Source organism: Pangasianodon hypophthalmus, chromosome 29, assembly GCF_027358585.1.
Source record: "Pangasianodon hypophthalmus isolate fPanHyp1 chromosome 29, fPanHyp1.pri, whole genome shotgun sequence".
In the NCBI taxonomy this organism is placed as follows: Eukaryota; Metazoa; Chordata; class Actinopteri; order Siluriformes; family Pangasiidae; genus Pangasianodon; species Pangasianodon hypophthalmus.
The window spans coordinates 11,166,370-11,187,977 of NC_069738.1; the positions used below are offsets into that span (position 1 = coordinate 11,166,370).

General features: G+C 38.2%; 1 protein-coding gene across 5 annotated transcripts in view; it reads left to right on the plus strand.

Moving 5' to 3' along the window:
• The window catches only part of ptprua (protein tyrosine phosphatase receptor type Ua), a 229,125-nt gene that overhangs the window by 63,438 nt on the left and 144,079 nt on the right, over positions 1 to 21,608 (plus strand). For 4 of the 5 annotated variants that reach the window (XM_026942351.3, XM_026942353.3, XM_026942354.3 and 1 more), the window contains exon 2: positions 268 to 396. In XM_026942351.3, the coding sequence (XP_026798152.1) occupies positions 268 to 396 (129 nt within the window). The remainder of the gene's footprint in view (positions 1 to 267; positions 397 to 21,608) is intronic. The other variant, XM_026942352.3, reaches the window with a different exon arrangement.

A 21,608-nucleotide genomic window follows, 5' to 3' on the forward strand; every position in this document is an offset into this window, starting at 1 on the left:
ACAAAGGCCAGTCATGTTCAGCATATTTATTCCACCTATTTATTCTCAGAGCAACATAATCTGTCTAATAGAAATATTAGTTTCATTGTTCATTAGAGAAACTGAGCCCAAAGAAAAAAGCATTTGTTTGTGAAACAAATCACTTTAGGAATGCTCTTTATTAGGGCTAAATGCACTGGGCTGCATATTTAGTAATAGGATAACCCAGCAATGTGTTATGTTTTAAAACTCAGCAGTGATTGTAATCATGTTGTTCTCTCTGTGAAGCAGGTTGCACATTTGAGGAGGATTCCAATGCCGACCTGTGCGAGTACAGACAGGAACAGGAGGATGACTTTGACTGGCAGTTGGTGCGAACCTCCAGCTGGCCTTCAGTGCCCTCTGACCTCACGTGGGGTGAGTTCTACAGAATGAGCCTCTTTCAGTCTTGCCACCTGTTTCCCACAATGCATCTCTCTGTGCGGGGCATCTGGTGCTCCGGCTTCAGCAACCGAGAAAATAGGACAACGTTGCCCAGATGCCAATAGTGTGAAGTAAAGGAGCTTAGAATCTCTACTCAGCTAATCTGGTTAATCAATTGATATCAATTGATTATTCATGGTTGATCTATAAATCGATTATTCCTGAAATAGTTCTTATTATATCAGAGTTCTGGATCATATTATTTGTTTGTGTGAACATGCACCACTGATACTGTATGTAGTGTGAATGTAAGCTTTAAACATCCAAGCAGAAAATGATATGAGATATAATTAACAGCTTATTTGCATGCATAAACAAGTGTCAGCAAGTCACAGCAGTTCCTTTTTTTCATTTACTGTTTGTAGCTTTCTTTTTGTTTAATCTCAGCCTCAAAAGAAGATTGTCCTGTGCTTGATGACAATCGTTTCCTCTTCGGCCAGTTTCACTCCAGTCTCTAGAGCTCAGCATGGGCCTGTGCTGATTACATTTCCGCCTATTCTGCTGAGGTGCAAAAAAGTGCAATACTTTAACTCTGTCCTCATGGGCCTTTTGGGGATCCACACACCCACACACAAACACACATTCACAGTGTTTGATTGGTGGGTCTCTCTTTTTGTCGAGGCCTATTGTCTGGTTTTATACAAGACCTCCAGGAACCTGCAATCATTAGACGACGCATAGCAGATAAGCTGACACATAGTCACTCCCCTTCTCTGTGTATTATTTGTGTTTACAGTCCAAGCATTTCTGTTCCTGGGGCTTTTTCTATGTTCTTGGCTTGGTCAAAAGAGCATGCAGAGTTGTTAGCCAGATCTTAAAAACTTATACTTATCTGGTGTGTTAAATTCCTTGAAAGCTTCTAATGAGATACCAAATGAGACAATAGCTTAGTGCATTGGGAGCTGCTGGCTCAATAGTATTGATCCTCAGTGAGATTCTGCTGTCATGTGAATGAGGTTGAACTGCAGTGAGAGAAAAAAAACAGTACAGAGACAGAGTTGTTCCTGTGTCTATATTCACTTTTACTGCTAAGTGTGCTTATAGTGAAACAATGGGTATACCCATAACAGTTATCAGGTGAGGACACAGCAGCCTTTATTTTATGGTGGTCAAGAAATATGGGGAGAGAGAGAGAGAGACAGAGAGAGAGAGACTGTGCATTCAGCTTTACATTCATCTTCCAGCACCTTTAACCATATTATATAATCAACTACCAGTCAAACCTTTCAACAAACCTGCTCATAAGGCTTCATTTTTCTTTTCTTCTTTCTATTATACACTCTATACCCAAAAGTTTGTGGACACCTGACCATCACACTCATATGTTTTTGCTGAACTTCCCATTCCAGAGTTAGTCCCCCTTTGTTGTTATAATAACCTTCACTCTTCTGTGAAGGGTTTCCACTAGATTTTGGAGTGTGGCTGTGGGGATTTGTGATCATTCAGCCACAAGAGCATTAGTGAGGTCAGGCACTGATGTTGGTGAGGAGGTCTGAGGTGCAGTCGGTGTTCCAGTTCATCCCAAAGGTGTTCAGGGGGGTTGAGATCAGGGCTCTGTGCAGGACACTCGAGTTCTTCCACTCCAACCTTCACAAACCGTGTGTTCATGGAGCTTGCTTTGTGCACATGCTGGAACAGGTTTGGGCCTTGTAGTTCCAGTGAAGGGAAATTAAAGAGAAAATTCTCCAGCATACAAAGATCCTATAAAATTGTGTGCTTCCAGCTTTGTGGGAAAAGTTTGAGGAAGATCCACATATGGGTGTGATGTTCAGGTGTCCACATACTTTATACAATGGCTGTATAGTGTTGTATAAGTCAAAATATTCCTCTCCCAAACATTATATGCTAATCAAAGTCTAACAAAATGGCTGCTGTTGTATATAACATGTATAAACCTATTTATAATAAGAGCATAAAATGTATTTCACATGGCAAACACACAATTTCCCTAAACACCAAGTTGTTTCAGCAGTAGTGCTAGAACAGGTTTGGGGCCTCTTAATTCCAGTGAATTACAGCACACAAAGACATTCTATAATTGTGTGTTTCCAAATTTGTGGCAACAGTTTGGGGAAGAACCACATATGGTTGTGAAGGTCAGGTGTCCACAAACGTTGGCCATATAGTGTATTATAATAATAGTGAAAATTTGTTTTAAAAAAATAAATTTCAACAATAAATTCTCAACAATAAGACATTCTCAGAATGTCTTATAGACAGTGAAATATATCTGTTTAATTTAATGGGTCCAAACTTTGACTGGTAATGTACATAGGTATAGTAATATAAATATAAAACCCAGATGACTCGTCAACAGCACCATCTTCATAGTGGAAGCAACTTTCCCCAGTGAGTTGAGTTGAATTCAGAGCATCCATGAAGATTTTTTTGCAAAAATGCTGGCACACTTCAAAGCAAGAGAACAAGGAATTACTTTTTACAGGAGAAGATCAGAGTATATATGTGTTTATTTTATGAGGCGCTTTATGCAGGACTTAAGCCAAGGTGCTGTGGTGAGTTTACATTTTAATACTGCTCGGCTTCTCTTTAACTCCATTTCTGTTCTTCGCTAATGTTCTTCATATTTGACAGTGGTGTTCATTTAATCAAAAATACCTAAAACTTTAATTATCAATATCAAAAACAATTTATAATGTATCCCATGATAATATATTCCTGTGATTTCCACACTGTTGACCTTAAATGAGCCAGAAATGATTTGCTAAGAGGGGTTCACCATAATCCATAATACTGATGATAAAAAAAAGGAATAAGAGAGGGAAAAAAATCAATAAAAGGCATAATGGCATGTTAATATGTGTTTATTTACCACTCATGCTCATTCGAATGACGCTGGGTTGACATCTTTGATGTTGAAGTATAATAAAAGAAGCAGCTTGTGGGCTCCTGTTCTTTCATTTTTAAGAAACACTGAATATAATCATAAAAACCAAGGACTCAATATGCATTAATGGTGCAATTAACTCAGCCCCTAAATTGAAGGAGGAAAACTTTATTGATGTAACCTTTGAAGCCAACGGAAATCATTAAATGTGCAAATGACACGGGGTCGTATTCAGAGTTGCCACGTCTGCGACTTCAGTTAAGTCAATTAAAATTCAATAATGTTAAGGCAGTAAAAGTTCCTTGTATTCAGAGTCGAGTTACACAGTTACTTAAGTTGTTTTTCTGGGTGCTCCATTCATGTTATTATTAGTCCAGGCCTCCAAGGTTATCAGATTTTTCTTCAGTAAAGGTGTACGAGATGGGGTTTCAACATTAACTAGCCCACTGTTCTTATATCCAAACACTGGCCTTAGCTAGAAATTATTATTTTGTTGCACAGCCAATGGCAAAATATAGACTTTGGTTGATAGAATAAGCTTTGTGTGTGTGTGTTTGTGTGTGTGTGTGTGTGTGTGTGTGTGTGTGTGACTGAAGCACTACTGCTCACAGACTACACTGATTAGCATGTCAACATGCTAAGTTGGAGAGGTTAGTACAATTAAAAAGAAGGCTTTTACGGTTTATGTAAGGTATCTAGATTAGATAACTGCAGTACCAAAGATAACGAAGGCCATGATAGTAAGCTAGAAATGGGTTTTGTGATGGGGTTTTGATCCATGAGGTGTTAATCTATGTGTTTAGCTAATAAATAGAAAGTTAGCTAGCTACCTAACTAATGTAGATGAATCCTGCTGCCCATCAGAAATTCTGGGAGGCTGAGTGTTGTGTACCTGGGCATTAAAAGGGCATCAAATTGTGGGCATTCTCTCTCTACTCCACTCACTCATCATTCAGGCCCCTTCTATTCATATATAGATATACAGATAAAAAATTGATTTTGGCCTCATGTCTTCACAAAAACTGTGTTTTGGTCACTGTGTTTTGGGTCACTGAAAATAAAGCTTTTTGAAGGCACCCTTCAAGGTGGAGAAACAGGATGGGAAACAGTGGTTAAGACTTTAGGCTACTGATTAGAAGGTTGTGAGTTCATCCCAGCAATGCCAAGCTGCCACTGTTGTGTCCTTTGAGCAAATCTCTTAATCCGCAACTGCTCCAGTTGTGTACTGTCTCAATTATAAGTCACTCTGCCAAACAGAACCCCTATTCACCATGTGTTTTGTTTGAAAATCTGCTCCTGTCTGTGATTGGTCTAAATATCGCATGGTTACTTGCATCACTCCTTGGAACTCCCAGAGCCCTGGTTCAATTCCCGGCCAGGGAACCAACCCCAGCACACGACAGTGCACTCCCAAAGCCTGTTCCAAGCCTGGATAAAATTGTGGATGCTTGTGTCAGGAAGGGAATCTGGCTTAAAAACTGTGCCAAATCAAATATGCAGACCAGTGATCCACTGTGGCGACCCCTAACGGGAGCAGCCGATAGGAGAAGAACATCAGCAACTTGCATCACTCAGTCGGACAGTCGGATTTCCAGGTCATTTCTTTGCTCATATGCCTTTGGTCATGGAAGCAACAGGGGTAACAACTGAGAACTTAGCTATAATATCCTCCACTCTTTTTGGAAGGCTTTCCACTAGATTTTGGAGCGTGGCTGTGGGGATTTGTGTTCATTCAGCTGCAAGAGCATTAGTGAGATCAGGCACTGATGTTGGTGAGGAGGTCTGAGGTGCAGTCGGTGTTCCGGTTCATCCCAAAGGTGTTCAGTGGTGTTGAGGTCAGGGCTCTGTGCAGGACACTCGAGTTCTTCCACTCCGACCTTGGCATACAGTACCATGTCTTCATGGAGCTCGCTTTGTGCACATGCTGGAACAGGTTTGGGCCTTGTAGTTACAGTGAAGGGAAAATTCTTCAGCATACCCATAAGATCCTATACAATTATGTGCTTCCAACTTTCTGGGAAAAGTTTGAGGAAGACCTACATATGGGTGTGATGATCAGGTGTCCACATAATTTTGGCTATGTAGTGTTGTAAGTCAAAATATTCCCCTTCCAAACATTATATGCTAATCAAAGTGTAACTGAATGGCTGCTATTGTATATAATATGTATAAATCCTATTTAGAATAACGGCATAAGATATATTGCACATTTTTGTGCACACAATTTCCCTAAACACCAAGTTGTTTCACCAAGGTCCTAGAATGATATTGATGTAAATAAAGATTAGCTATGAGAATTAGTTAATCAAATTTCTGCTGCACAATAATATACATTCATGCAATAACGTACAGACATAATGTTGAGAATCGGAACAAGAGGCGACACATTGCTTCTGCTCCCAACCTGCAGGGGACAAAACATTTGCAGCAGAGTTTTCAAAAATATTTAGCCTGTGGCAAACCCCCAGCAGTGCAGATTGTCCTAAGAAGATATACACTGACATGATTTTGAACATACCAATGACCTGAGCATTAAGCGGTGGTTCATTTGTTTGTCATTTGATCTTCATCACCAGCTTTACTTTGACACTGTCACTTATGTACCCACTCACTTATACACACATTTGTTCACTCACTCACCCTGTCATTTACTCACTCTTGTCCCTTACCCTTTCACGAGCCCTGTTACTTATTCACTTTCTACCCGCATACTCACTTACTCACTTAGTACGTTTGCACCTGACTGCCTGAAAGAAATCATCAAAACAACAATGGCAATTTTGAGAGATTCATAAAGGGTGGAATGATTTTCACTGAAAGATGTTCCATCATATAAACTGTGGCTTTCAGTTTCAGATTCAATTTACAGTATTTTTTTTCCTCTCTCTCTCTCTCTCTCTCTCTCTCACACACACACACACACACACACAAACACACACCTATGAGTTGCTATTTTTGCTATAACTCTTTTTTTTTTCACAAGAGTTGAATGTTTTGCTTTGCCAGAGTCACTTACAGGTTTTTTTACCCCCCTCAATTTCTCTGCACATTTCCATGAACCACTAATCTAATTCTCAGAACTCATAAGTGCAAAACATAAGCATAATTCTGGGAACCGCAGAAACATTTCGCACTTTACCACCTGTGCAGAAGGACCTTAAGCATTTAAAACATTTGCCTCAAACACAGTCAATCAGTACAACAATGTCACCAATAGCATTCTGAATATTGTGTAAACATTGAAACAACAAATGCTAAACATTTATATCAGAACTGAATTGACTAAAGCTGATTTCAAGCTGTCCGATTTCAGCCGTTATCACTTGTTACACTGTACGAGATGATCCCAATTAAATCTTGGACATAGTAATCTTGGACGCGATAATGTGTTCTCCATGTCAGATTATAGGATGAAGATCCTCTAACGATAGACCTGTGTTTATGTGACAGCATTTTCATGCCTAGAGTAAACACAATTTACAAGGTGAAGAATAGAAGTTTGGAGCCATTTGTAGGTGGGTAAATGTGGAAAATATGGAATGCCATTTTTCAAGGTTAGCTTGATGTGATAAGGGCATTTTTCTATCCATTCGCTTGCATGCTAGCTTTGCAACTCACTGTACGAGGGGCCTGGCATGTGTCCTGGTAATGTTATATTGTTTAATGTGAGCAAGCCAGTATGTTAAACGATCACTTGCTCAAACATAAACCTTTGTAGCTGGCCCATGAGTTTTTCTATGTCGTTCTCCTATTGATAGCTTTTGGTTGATAAGTTTATATTAATGCGATCATTCTAATACGATATTGTTTTTAATGTAACACAGGAACTTTTAATGTGGATGTTCTAAGGCTAATCATAAACAGGTTAAAAATGTTATTTAGCAAGGAAAAACACATAATTGTTGATATGGAGAAGCTTTATGGAATATGTTTATTTAATATTTGATAAGGATTGCCAGGAGATTGCTGCGGATGTTACCACACAGTATCCCCTAAAGGTTGCTATGGATTGTTTCACTTTGTCACGTGGCAGATGTGATGCAGTTACAAAATATGCTTTATTTAAAGCAGACAGACAGACAAATCCAAAATGTGAAGCAATAGCAAAGTCAAAAAATGCTCAAAAGGTCAGGCAATTAGCAAACAGGCTACGCAGGGCAAAAACTAGAATCCCTAAACCAGAAAACAACAACAAGATCATGAATCAGACTAATATGCCTGAGAAACAAGGCCTGCTACAGGAGGTGAGAACAACACTGAGCACTGCTTCTCATTGTGTAAGTGTTTGGAGTAAGTATTTACAGTGTGCATGTGTTATTGAGTTCAGGTGATTAGAAGTCGTGTGATCTTGAACGTAGATGTGTGTTGGGGAATGGAGTCTTGGGTGGTCATGATTGTAGGCCATGGTATATTCTGGAAGATGGAGTTTGATGCGGATTCTGGCATTGACATGACACACATGAATAGTCTCTACCCAGGTCTCACTCATTCTTCAGTAGATAACTTCACTTGGATACAATAGAGCTAAGAACTCTTCCTGAAGATTTCAACATACTCAATACTGTATGACCTTATAGAATAGAGTTATGGAAAAGTAATGACTCATAATCTCACTATCTGGTGTCACACAGAAGAAGATAAGTTCACTTTTGAGTTTGGTTCCTCTCAAGGTTTCTTTTTCATGTCATCTCAGTGAGTTTTTCCTTGCCACCGTTGCCTCTGGCTTGCTCATTAGGGATCTAAATCTATATCTGGGTTTCTGTAAATCTGCTTTGTGATAACGTCCATTGGTAAAAGCATTATATAAATAAAAAATGAATTGAATTGAATGGAACATTTATAGAAGTAGTCTCTAGTGCTTTGCAACGGTTGAAAGGTTTTTCAGCTTCAGACTTTTCTGCTTCAGCACAGAGGACTTTGCGCTTTCTGGGTTCTCAGTAATGTGACAAACTTTGTTTGTCTTATTAACTTCAAGAGAGAGAAAAAAGAGGCTGGTGAAGGAACGCTGTAAGTCATAACAGGAACTATCTTGTCTTGGCAAACATTCCACAACATTAAACTACTATGTAACTACAGGGGGTCCCAAAAGTCACCATACAAAGGGGACTATGTATACCAGCACCACGTTGTTTGTGCCTTCGTCAGTGGATGTTCATGTCCGCTTCTTGGTTGGTCTGTAACACCTCCAGCCTTTTTGAATTTGTCAATAAGTTTGGGAACAGTGTCGTGTGTGATGTGCTTAATGTGTGGTGTGATTGGTGTGCATATTTCCTGTTAAAGTACATCACAACCTTGCAACAGCTTCCCGATCCAGCCATGAGAATGATTTTAATATGTTCTTCTTTTGACAAAGAATATATATATATATGTAATTTCCCTATGTATGGGGGCTTTTGTGACACCTTGTATAACCACTTAAAAAGAACCATTTTATTTATTAATAAATGGAAATTCTATTCGCTGAAGTATAAGAGGAATAAAACACTTTGGGAAGTGATATTATAGGAAAATGATCCACATTAGGGTAGTAACATTGTGTGTTCTTATTCTACAACAGCACACCCTGTCATGTTTTATTCCTTTCTTGATATTAGTTAGTGGGCAGCGAACCATTCCCTGATGTAATTTGGCATGTCTTGTCTCACCACTCATTTTCCATAATCTGTAATTAGAGCAGTGTAAAGGCCCCAAGAAATCAAGAAGACAGTCTGTTTTGTACAGGCCAGTGGTCGGAACATGGTGCATGACACTATTTCCTGAGATTGCAGCACATGTTGTAGTGTTACCCTTATGCATTCACTGTGGCTTTATGATGTTCTCGGCGCCTCGGGCTTGCTCATTAGGGATCTAAATCTGCATCCTAATTCTGCATTTCTGCTGTACAGCTGCTAAAGTTCTATACAAGTAAAACTGAATTGAAGTGATGTTCGATACTTATGATACGTTGCCTGACTTTGTTCAGGTTGAATCCTGCATCATTTACATACACAGATGTGTTCATATACAAATGTGTTCACTTAAAATGACACAAAAATGACATAGTTCACATCAAACACAGATATACTGTAAATTATAGAAAGGAAACACATTACTCACCAGATATCTCTGCACCTTCCTGCTTCAGATGCAACCATATTCAATTGATTTATTGGCGTTATGTGCCTGTTCAGAATCATGTCTATAGGGGAAAGACTTACAGGGATGATGTTCTGAAAGATGGTGCCATCTTGTGCAATAGCATTCTGAATCTCTGATTCAAATGGAATGGTTTGCATACCCCACTTTGACTTTTGGGGTCTCTTGTTCTGGTGTAAGGTGTGATGTGTAATCCTTGACCATCAGAGTGTAAATATAGCTCCATGGTTTACAGCACAGTCTGCAATAGCATACTCGGATTAAGATTACCGCTGTACAGTAATATGCGTTGTTGTTTATGTGATAGTACTCACACACCAAGTCTTATTCCGTCGCATATTATCAATGCTGCAGAAGGATCAGTGGAGGCTACACCCTTCAACCTCATCCATACTTAGGCAATGACCCACATATCATTTGATGAAATTTGAAGTATTCAGACAGCTTCTGTCCTCTGTGTACTACTCTTCCCTTTTATATATATCACCACAGGTTTGTACACTTCTCCCTCTTCCACAGTCTCTTGCCCCTTAAGATTTATATATACATGTGCTTTTATTTGAACATTTTACACCTGTGTTCTGAGAGCAGATGTGCACTAATGCTTTTTAAATTGCCAGAAATGTACTGGAGAAGTGACTCACTGGAATCATGCAGGTCCTTTGTTTTTGTATGAACGCATTTTTACTGCACATTACTGCGTGCTATTGTTTAACACAATGGTGATGGACATCTCACTCACTTTCTCTTTAACTTACATTTAATAATCCTGGTCAGGATCGTGGTGGATATGTAGCCTATCCCAGGAGTACACCTGTCCAGTGTAGGAGCACATTGTAGGGCACCATGCACACACAAACACACATTCACACACTCTCAGACTGGAGAACCTGGAGAAAACCCACGGTTGTTGTTCTTCTTCTTTCGGCTGCTCCCGTTAGGGGTCGCCACAGTGGATCATTGGTCCGCATATTTGATATAGCACAGTTTATACGCCAGATGCCCATCCTGACACAACCCTCCCTGATTTTATCCAGGCTTGGGACCGGCACTGGAAGTGCACTGTCTGGCTGGGAACTGAACCCAGGCCGTGGCAGTGAGAGCACAGAGGCCTAACCACTAGTCCTCCAGAGAACGGAGGAAACCCATGGTGACACAGGGAAAACATGTTTAGAAGCACCACACAGACAGTAACCCAAGCTCAGGATCGAACCAGGGGACCCTGGAGCTGTGAGGCAGCAATGAAACCCACTGTGCCACCACAATACCCCAGAGACATAACTAACCTACAAAAATACAATATAGTGCAATTAATTTTTTTGGTTTCCAGTACAACATGCGCTACTTTCACATCTGGTTCTTAGTTTTAAATATGCTTGTGTTATTGTTTTGGTTTTGTGTTTTCAGTCTATTATGTCTCCTGTATTTTGTTTCAAGTTTATCATGATGCATATACTGTATAGTTCCAGTTTCTGCTTTTGGTCTTTGGTGTTCTTGCTTCTCTTGTGTTCTAGTTTCTCTCCATCTAGTTATTTCATGAGTTCTCTAATTAATATACAGTGTGTTTATTATTAAAGACTTGCATGCATTTGTACCTTGGTTTATCATATAGTTTGCATGAAATTTCTTTGAACAATTTGTCTGCAGCCACAATGCTTATACATTGCTTATACATATAATAATTGTTGATGTGTATATAGGTTGGGACTGCATTACAGCCCTGCACTGTATATGGTACCTGATGTGTTTTTCTTATTTGTGCTATTTGTGAAGAGGGAAGGAGAAGCTAGAGATTATTTTCTGATGAAACCAGTGGCATAAATAGAGAGGTGTACAGAAAAGATGGAGCTGTCACTGTAATTGATACATACTGGGCATGGCTGTGCTGAGACATCCCTTGAGAAAAGAGCTGAAGAAAAGCTGTGTTCTTCTTTTATAATAATCTTCACAAAGAGAGACAAGTCTTTGAATAAGGCACCATACCTGATCTGTCAAGAGATAGACAGACACTTTGCGGTAGACAGCTTTCTATTGTATTGTCCTGTTTGTTTATTTAGTATGGGTCTTGCTATTAGCTGATTGCATTTCTGCTGTACGTCTGTGTTAGTCACTCCGTGGTTGCAACAGTGATAAATTAGCATTACACTCAAGCCTTCTATCGCTGCTTTCATGATCAGCAGGATGTCCTAGAAGCCCCTACCCCTTGGCGTCCTGTCTCTTTTGCTTATTGTCCAAAAGGAAGCATGTCAATCTACTCAAGTGGAAGGTGTGGATTTTCTATCTCTCTTCTCTCAGGTTCTAGCACCTCAGACCTATATTTAGTTGTGTGTTCATCTCTCGTTATCTCTCATCACTCAGAAGTTCTTCAGAAGTTTATTCTAATTGTCACTACTGTTTAATTCCAACATGTTTCTTTCAATAATGGAATTAAAATCCCTGGAATGAAGAAGCATGCAAGTATATGACATATGCATGAATTCTATGAATTCACAATGACAATATACAGGATTAGAGGATCAGTCTCTAATAACCACTTTTTCCAAACACTACTCATTGTAAATATGGTAGATCAGGTCCGCCACTGAAGCATTTAATGTTTTTTATACCACAGTGTGGTTGAGTGCTTCAATCTAGTTGGTCAGAAGGTGTGCATTATTTTCATATAACAGCATGACTCAGTTATTGTTCCTATAGTAGCAGCTCATACATAGGCACTTGCGGACCCAGCAAAGTATTTCATTGCCCTCAAAAAAAAAAAAAAAAAAAGAAAAAAGAAAAAGATACTGTGGCAGAGCCAATTAAAGCATTTAAAAAAGTCCTGGTAGTTCAGCAACCCCAGTTGCAGTGGACACTTGGATTTATATAAATTAATTATCTGAAAAAAATCTTTTCAAGAAAAGGAAGAAAGATTAAGTGTAGTATCTATTCTTGTCCGTTTAAAAAGAAAAGATTTGGAAGAGTTTCAACAGATCTTTTTTTTTAATCAGACCCACTCTACCACCACCAGCACCACCAACAACTGCAACAACAAAACACCTTTCACCATTCAGTCATGTTTGCTGCATATTTGGACCTTTGTAAGCATTCTAGCTGGACCGTTACAGATGTTTTTGTTGAATACTCCTGTCTAGAACTGAGTTTACTCCTTTGTACATCTGCTTTTAGTGAAAATTCAGTTTAGTCCCAGTTGGTGCAATGGTGTAAATTTACACCCGGAAGGTTCTGACCTATTTAGATTATCAGGTGTAAGCTCTGTTGGTGCAACTGGCCTCAGAGGATTTTCTGAATGACAAAAGTGTGAGGCTGCTACTGAGAACAAATCTTTCTCTTGGTAAAATGTGTTAATAACAGAGAATGAGGGCAACTTGCCTACTGAATAATGTTTCTGAGGTTGTTCTGTAAGGTTTTTGAAGCCTCTACTAGTGAGGGTTCAGTTACTGAAATTTCTGCTCAGGAAGTGTGGAGGAGATTAGACAGTGGACTAAAGAAATCTGAATCAATGTGTTAAAACTAAAACAAAGAGAATATAGCAATGAGGTCACAGAAAAGAGATACGAATAAGTGAATTAGTGCGTTGTCACTAATATAGTGAGCTGTCAGGCAGGGGAACTAGGTGTCACTGGGAGCAATTCCCTATTTTCTATATGAAATGATAGTGTTAATAAATGATATTTCCCATAAACATACAGTGGCTTGCAAAAGTATCTCCCTCCTTTCCTGTCAGTATTTTTATTGCAAACTCATGTTCTCTTACAGTGATTTTTCAAAGTCAGAATTAATTATTGGTTGCATAAGTATTCAACCCCCTAGATGAAAGATATTCTCTTAATGATATTTGACCTTCTCCTGTGAAATATTAAAACAGCTGCTGTTTTCTGAACAAAACCCCCCCTCAGTTGAACTGTCATTGAAGAGATTGTCAGTCTGAAGGAAATGAGTGTAAATGAGTACTTGAAGGAAGGAAAGGAGCACTTGAAGGAAGTTAAAGATAAGGTAATAGAATTTCATAATTTAGGGTGCTGGAAACTCAGTGCAAAATCAGGACAGAGACTGGTAAGCGAAGCCACAGTGAGGCCAAAAGACACTCTGATGGTGAGCAGTGGCTGAAAATGGAGTGAAGGTGCAACAGACAACCATTTCATGAGCTCTGCATAATTGAGAACTGTATGGGAGGGTGGCTAGAAAGAAACCAATGCTGAAGAAGAGCCATTTTTTTGGTGTTATGAAACCATTGAGATATTTATTATTGATTGAGATATTTATTTTGAGATTAGTTTCAAAGTGCTATGTGTGGCGCAAACTTAACACAGGCCATACCTCAATTAACATAATCCCTACAGTGAAATATGGTGGTGGCAGCAGCATGCTCTGGGGATGCTTTTTATCCTCGGGACATGGTCCTCTTGTCAAAATTGTAGGGAGAATGGATGGAACAAAGTACAGGGAGAAATTACAAGAAAACCTGCAACTAAAAGCTTGGGAGACCTTTCAGCAGGTCAACAGTCCCTAACACAAGGCCAAAGCAGCATAGAAGTGGTTAAAAACAAAAAGGTGACAAAAAGGTGAATGTTCTACAATAGCCAGGTTAAAGTCCAGATTTGAGTCCCATTGAGAATCTGTGGCACTGCTTGAATAGTGCAGTCATTAAACAACATCCAACCAACCTGAAGAACCTGGAGCAACGGAGCAAAAGAATGGGTGAAAATCTCTCCCAAACAGCGTGCAAAGCTGATAGGAACTTACCCCAACAGACTTAAAGCTGTTACTGCCGCAAAAGCTGGTTCTACCAAAAACTAATCTCAAGGGGTTGAATAATTATGCAAGTAGCATTTTTCAGTTTTTTTTTTTTTTTAAGATCTGCTAACAAATAATGAATTTTGACTTTGAAAATGAACTTTAAGAGCATGTTGGTTTGCAATAAAAATGCTGTCTGGAACAATTTGTGTAAGTGTCATTTGTAATCCAGATGAAACTGGTAACTTTTAAGGCACTCTTAAGACTTGTGTATAAAGTCACTGTATATCCAAATTTTGCATCAAACACTATGTTAAATGATCTCATTTTAAAAGAAATTGTCCAAGATGGCCCCGGGACATTATAGCAAGTCCTAGAACAGTTTTTTCTCTGAGCTGTTAAAAGTTCAATCAGTGGTAGTCCTCCTCTATCAGCAGATACTCCAAGGCACAGCTTCACAATATTAGGATAAAGTGGTATCACAAAGTCATGTCTAAGACAGACGTGTGTTTGCAGAGTATGACACTGCGAATATTTGCTGTTAGTTTGTGACTACTGTATGTCACAAACTACCCCTGCCATGCCATTGGTGTGTTTAACACCTGTTTGGTGTTATCCCTTGATTAGTGTGCATACTTATACCAGTTGTGTCTATAGCCCTGTTCGGATTGGATTCGTTTTCAGGGGGATGTCTGTAATAATTTTTTGCACATCATAAGTGATAAAACTCTCACAATGAAAGTACCACAGGAGGAGTGAGCTTCTACTGGGTTGTATTTTCTATCAACCTGGATGTTTGTGTCACATGGTCAATTTGAAAATCCAATAAAACCACAATTACAAAGTATCAGAGAAGCATCCGTTTTTTGTTTTGCGACTCTGTAGGTGTTTAATATTTCGGGGATGGTCACTGATATGCACTCTATGAGAATAAATATGGCAAGTAGAAGCAGTTGGCATCTGCATAGAAAATCACAGACGTGTATCTGGACGGGACTAAAATTATCTGACGACTGCTGAGTTTGGCGAAAAACAGTAGGCCTGTCATTTTCTCAGGGAAGGATGAAGAAAAACACCAACATGGCTGATCCAGATGGAAATACAATCACTGAGGAGAATCTGTAAAATATGAAATTCCCCCAGGATCCCATATAAATTTAATCCCATCCGAATAGGGCTTATGTATCATTACAAAGTGAATATATCATGCCGTTTTGAGTCTTGTGTTTTCTAGTTTCTCTTTCATGTTCCAACCCTTGCCAGCATTACTGTTTATGGTTATGGATTATCCTAGTTTATTGCTGCCTGTCTGTGCTATGAACCCTGCTTTCATTTCTGACTATGATTCCTGGATTTCCCTTAATAAACCTCACATCGATTATCCGCACTTGCATCCTGACTCTCTTTCCTGCATGTTACAGATTGTAGATATTTTAGATCCAGCATCATAACACGTTTGAAATAACCTAAGAGAGACCCAAGCATGGCATTCTAGGTGGGGATTCAAACTCTTCACTGAATCCATGGAGGGTGATGGCCAAGTTAGTTAGTGGATATTATGGGGTTGGAAGCACATGTGGCATTGATCAGATGATTTTTTCAGAATATTGAGAATGTTTTTGAGGGTTTTAGCATTTATATGGACTATGGTCAGGGGGGAGGATCGTGGAGTTCTCAAAACAACAGTTTTACCAGACTCACATGTCATCTGGAGAAAATGAAGAACTGTAACAGATTGATACAGCTGGAATTACATGTAGCACTACAGGTTGTGGCAAATGGGAAGGTATTTTTGAGACATAATCACAGAAGATTTATTTGCAAGGATTAAATAAATAAGGTCTTAGAGGTTTTTTGGGTGAGGAGACAATAGTCCAAAAATCTAGAAGGGCCTTTTAGAAGCAGTACAAGATGGACTAGGAAAATGGCATTAGTTTCTACCTTGTATGTCTTTTTGGAGACAGACTCTAGCAACAAACAACTTAATAGCATATAATTGTATCGACTAGCTGTCCTTGAGCTTCCATAGGGAATTTTGAGGGATTGCAATTATTTCTGGGTTCGGCAGAATGGTTTATATTTATTGAAGGATGAATCAGAAAGGCAACTTTTACCCAGTAGTTTTTATAGGGGTTTTATATGGCCCTGGAGTTTTGCTGTGGAGGTGAATGGCAAGTTACATTTTCCACAGGGCTGGCAGCCTGGGACTGGAGAGGACCCTTGTCTTGATGAAACTCTGTGAACAGAACGGTGAGGGACTTCTTTTTTTATATGTAAGCATGGTTAAGGTTTGGCATCTCCAGCTCCTCTACAGGAGCTGTTTATTCCTGGGCACGAATGGCTCCCTGAGAAGAAGATGAGAATGGTGAAAATAAGGAATCTGTTCTAGACTGCTGGTGTGGCCCCAGAGACTTGACATGAGATTTGAGGCTACCAAGAATATGGTCAGATGAACAGCTTATTGTTGTTATGGAAGTGGCATCTATTTGATTTTGAAACTTGAAAACCCTCAGAATCAACTAAATTGTGCAATTCTAAAAATATGGTCTTGAAGTTGTTCCTTGCCTTCTATTTCTCCCTTTGTGTGCATGGGGGCGGTATTCTCATACATTTGATTCCTAGCAAATTTTGAATTTTTTTTTTAAATTATGGTCCTGATTATGCTTAATGATATTTATAACTGTCTAAGGCAACAGTAAAGTTCCAGGAGACTGTGAGTGATTAAAAAAAGTAAATTCTTATAAAAATGAATGATTGTTATCAGAAATTATGATTATTAATACTTATTTAAAAGGAATTCTTTCCTCAAATTGTTTGAGTGAAAAATGTGAATCATTGTGTGTAATATCAATTGTATATCATTATTCTGGTCATTCCCCTAAAGCCTGCTAATCACTCTAGACTTCACCGTATTTGGCTGGCACTGCTCTGAAGTATCTGTGTGAGAGTCTCTCAATTGTTGGGCTTTTTCAATTAATTATTCAAGAGATAAGTAGGTTTATCTCCTTTATCAGAGTGAAGGCGATAGCGGAGCTCAAAACACTGCTAAATATAAAATTTAATAACATTGCAAAGTTTTCCTAAGGACGAGATAGGCAAGTGTGGTAAGTGGTAAATCTAGCCAGTTGAACAGATAGAAAAGGCACGTCTAGTTAAGAGTTTTACATTAAAAGCAGTGCTGGGCAAGCTGCTTTTAGACATGCATTCAGCTAAGCTACACTCTACAAACAATACAACTCAGCTATAATAAAGCTATCCTTCAGAGGCTAAACATGCTAGTAGTAGCGCAGTACATGCTACATCATGCAGCATATACTGTAGTTCTAGTTGTACACCAAAATCTGGGTTTTCTGCCAGTAATATACATTAATGTCTCAACTTTAAGAAACCGTACATTTATGTAGAAGTGTTTTTACTTACTTTATAATATTACCTAGGCTTTATGCAAATATTACATTGGGTAAGCAACCAATTTAACTAACACAGTGGTAAAAACAGTCTGCCTGATTTCAAAAACGGTGTTAACCCAGTGTGCTTTCCTTACACAGTGAACGAATAGCATGATTTGTACAAGTTGCTGGATAACTATGTGCCATGGCGATACACAGACATAAGTCTAATCAATTCACTTGGTAATCAGACTGGCTGTCAAAATGTCCGCAATGCACCTAAACAAGAATCCCACTCATCAAAACAGAAGAGTGTTTAGATACTCTGTACAGCTGACAGCTGACAAATAGCCAACAGAACTCACTGAACTAATCAGCAATTATTTTAGCACCGATGTAAGAGCAAACAATGATCAGTTGAGTGAAGAGATGATGAGGAGACTCGTGTTTAAATGTCATGAATGACATTACCTCCTATGTTAATACTAGAGCAGCTGGATTACGCTTCTGTTCAAATAATCCCAAAATAGATAACTCAGAAATGACATCAGAGATATTAAGGATTCTTAAAATAGTTTATAATGTAAATACAATGATTACTAATTTATAATTGTTGTTGGCTCTGGTTATATTAAATAAGGGATAACGTTATTAAACGGAATAATTCTCGGCTGATTTCTGAATACTCAAGATGTAGTAAAGAGAAGAGTAAAGATTGGTTCAAACAGAGCAAAGATCTGTTTTAGTGAAAATTTATTTTACCGTTATTGCCTCTTCAAAAGCGCTCACCACACTCAGCAATGTCACTGTACACTTTCACTTTTCTACATGCAACTGTAAATCTGTTGAAACTTAGAATACACAATTAATAATAGGGATAAATTTAAATTCAAATGTTATATCCATGTTTCTGTAAAGCTGCTTTGACCAATATTCATTGTTAAAAGCATTATACAATTTACAATGCCATTGAATTGAATTAAAGATCAACAAAGTTTTCATTGTTGTGTTTCACCTGGTGTGCTTCCCAAGTTTCTAATGCGACTGTCTTATTGGTTACATATTAAATTATATTCAAATTAAATAAATAAATAGCAGTTGCTTTTAGATACTCAACGCATCAAAGTGTTTCAGACATCGGAGTTAGAGAAAGAAAACTGTTCAATAGTTTACAGTCCATGTTCTATATATTTATTGTCCTGTATATTTATTATTCTGCACATATTGTTCTGTGTATTTACTGTACTGATCTCATCTCACACTGTTGTCTGTTTGCACTTTCTGCAGATTTGTGTACACTTATGTGTTGCATCATGGGCCTGAAGAAACGACATTTCATTCCAATCTATACAACTATATAGAGGAATGACAATTTAAAACCCCATTTGACTTGACTTGATTGGAATCTTTAAATGCTCATAATCCTTTTTACTTTTGGGGGATAATCAGAGTTTCAAGTGCTAGAACTTTACTTGAGGTTGAGATACATGCAAAGGAGAAACATATTTCACATTAGGAAGCCTGTAGTTTGATGTTATAATTGTACATAATGTATCTCAATCACATGTTACAGTATTTTAAAGTATGGTTCACCCCAGTAGTGAAGAGGAAAAAAAAAGTGCACTTCTACAATCCAAAAAGTTTAATTAGTTAAAAGGTATGTGATTTACAAAGTCGAATTACAACCACTTCACCACTGAACAATGCAGTTAAAGTAGCGAATTTCGTATTTTGAGAAATGCTACCTTTCAACACTTAGTATAAGTTTTTTTTTTGTTGTTTTGAAAGTGCCTCTTTTGTTTGGATCCGTGTAGTTCACTTTGCAGTGAAAGCCCACCATATGGTGTATTACTAAAATTGTATTATCATTATTTTATTACATTTACGAACGTGGTTTGGAGCACAACTGTTCCTTGGAAGCAGCAGCAGCATGGTTCCATGATTAAGACTGAGGCAAGCTATATAAGAGAAAAATGTTGAGTTAGGTAAAAAAAAACATTGCCGCTCAACTAAAAATATGGAAATAGAGTCACAGAGTAGAAGGTCAGCAGGACAGTACCTTGCCAGTGTTGCATATTAGTACACAGGTTTTTTTTTCCTGTTCTATATTAAATAATAGCTTGCTTGACATTGAATTCCTCTACACACAAAAAATGTCTCCAGTTCTGCACTCATCAACAAATATATGTGTGATTTATCACCCTTCAAATTAAGCCTTTCTTTAAACTCTTCTCTATACGCTGCATACAGCATCTTCGCTTGAAAGACGTGATTTCTTCATTATGTCTGAGTCAGCTGTTCTCTCATCACTGCTGGAAATGATAAATAATGTCTACCATTGGGTAATGTGCGACCGCCACATGTTGTGCTCGCAAAACGCATGTTCCAGTCATTCCAACCGTTCATATCTGATAGTGCTGTTTATCAGCTAATTGACATACAAATGTTGTGTCTATCTTAATTAATGTCTCAAGAGGGCCTCCGATTGGGATGCTGCTCAATCAGCACATTGGGCCTCATTTATCAGACTGCATATGAACAAATTTATTTATTACGTGAATCATTTGCAGGAACATTTACACAAGAAATGTGGTATTCATGAATATACAGTGAGTTTGGAAAAAAAAAAAAAGGTATCCTGTGAAAGCTCCTGAATATAAATTTTACACATAAGGAGACACAGTAATGTGAAGTTTGACTGATAGGCTTCAACTTGTATACTAGTGTTATTGCAATTTTATATACGGATTACAGTCAAGTTTAAACAGCTTGTTTATTACAATTGTACGAATGAATTTAATAAAAATTTTCTGAATCTCGGGAAAGGCTTTCATATTAATAACTTGAAAGAAAGCAATCCAAAACAAACAAGACTAGGCACTAGGACAAAAGTAATGGCACCCTATAACGCAAGGAATTGTTGGTGTGTCTATGATAGCTGATGCGCTGCAATGGCTGAGCTGCATTATTGGTAGATTTCATACACGTCACACTGTTTGGTCATTTTGTTATTTCCAGCTCACTATGTGCTTTGCTTTTTGCTAAATTTCCATTTATGACATTTTTTGGGCATCACTCAATGTAAATCAGCTGTGCTGTCAAAATGCTTGGTAATTTATGGCGATTAGAATTTATCGCCTAGGGTGTAATTTTCTCTCCAGGCCATTATATGAACAGATTAATTCAATTTAATCTTAATCTACGTAATTCAGTAATTTTTTTTTCATGGCGGAGACCAAATGTCACTAAAAGGATAGGAATATCTGATACTTTTGAACTTTGTTCCCAGGGACATAGGGATGGATTTTATTTAACAAGAACAACAACAAAAATCTAAAGATTCAAAATGTTTCCTTTTGGTTACTGCGGTTAAAGTTAAAGGGCTAGATTTAGGTTTAGGCATCACATTCATTAGCTGCATTAATAATTATGTCAGTGGAAGGTCCTCACAAGGATAGTAAGACAAACGTGTGCATTGGTCTGCAAAACTGGACTATGCTAAAGGAAAAGCATTTCTGAAATAACTGATCATGATAATCACCAGTGCAGATATCAGGGAGTTATGAGTATTTTCTCCCTCTTTTGCTTTGATATCAATTCACATATAATTGTTGCAGAACTTTCGGAGCATAATGGTGAAATCTGCTGATTTTATTTTTGGCCTGACTGAGTCACTACCCCCTGTTGCCTCTTCACTAGTTTACCTGCTAGGATGAGTGTGCATGAGCCAAAGTGTGTTTAAAAATAAAACAGCACAGCACTCATCCAAAAAGAGTGATGTCAGCAGCACCATCCTACCAGCACTTCTCACCAAACATAAAAAATAGCAACAGCCCACACGCCTCATTATCTGCCAGCAACTTTTTTTCCTCTTATGTTTGGAGAATATAGTCAAAGAATGATTTTTATTAGACATGACTGCGACTGTGAGTCATTAAGACATACAAACATGTACTATAACAGACATATGCATACATATGATTTTATATACTAACACACACACACACACACACTTGAATATATCAAATAGCACTGGGGGTAAT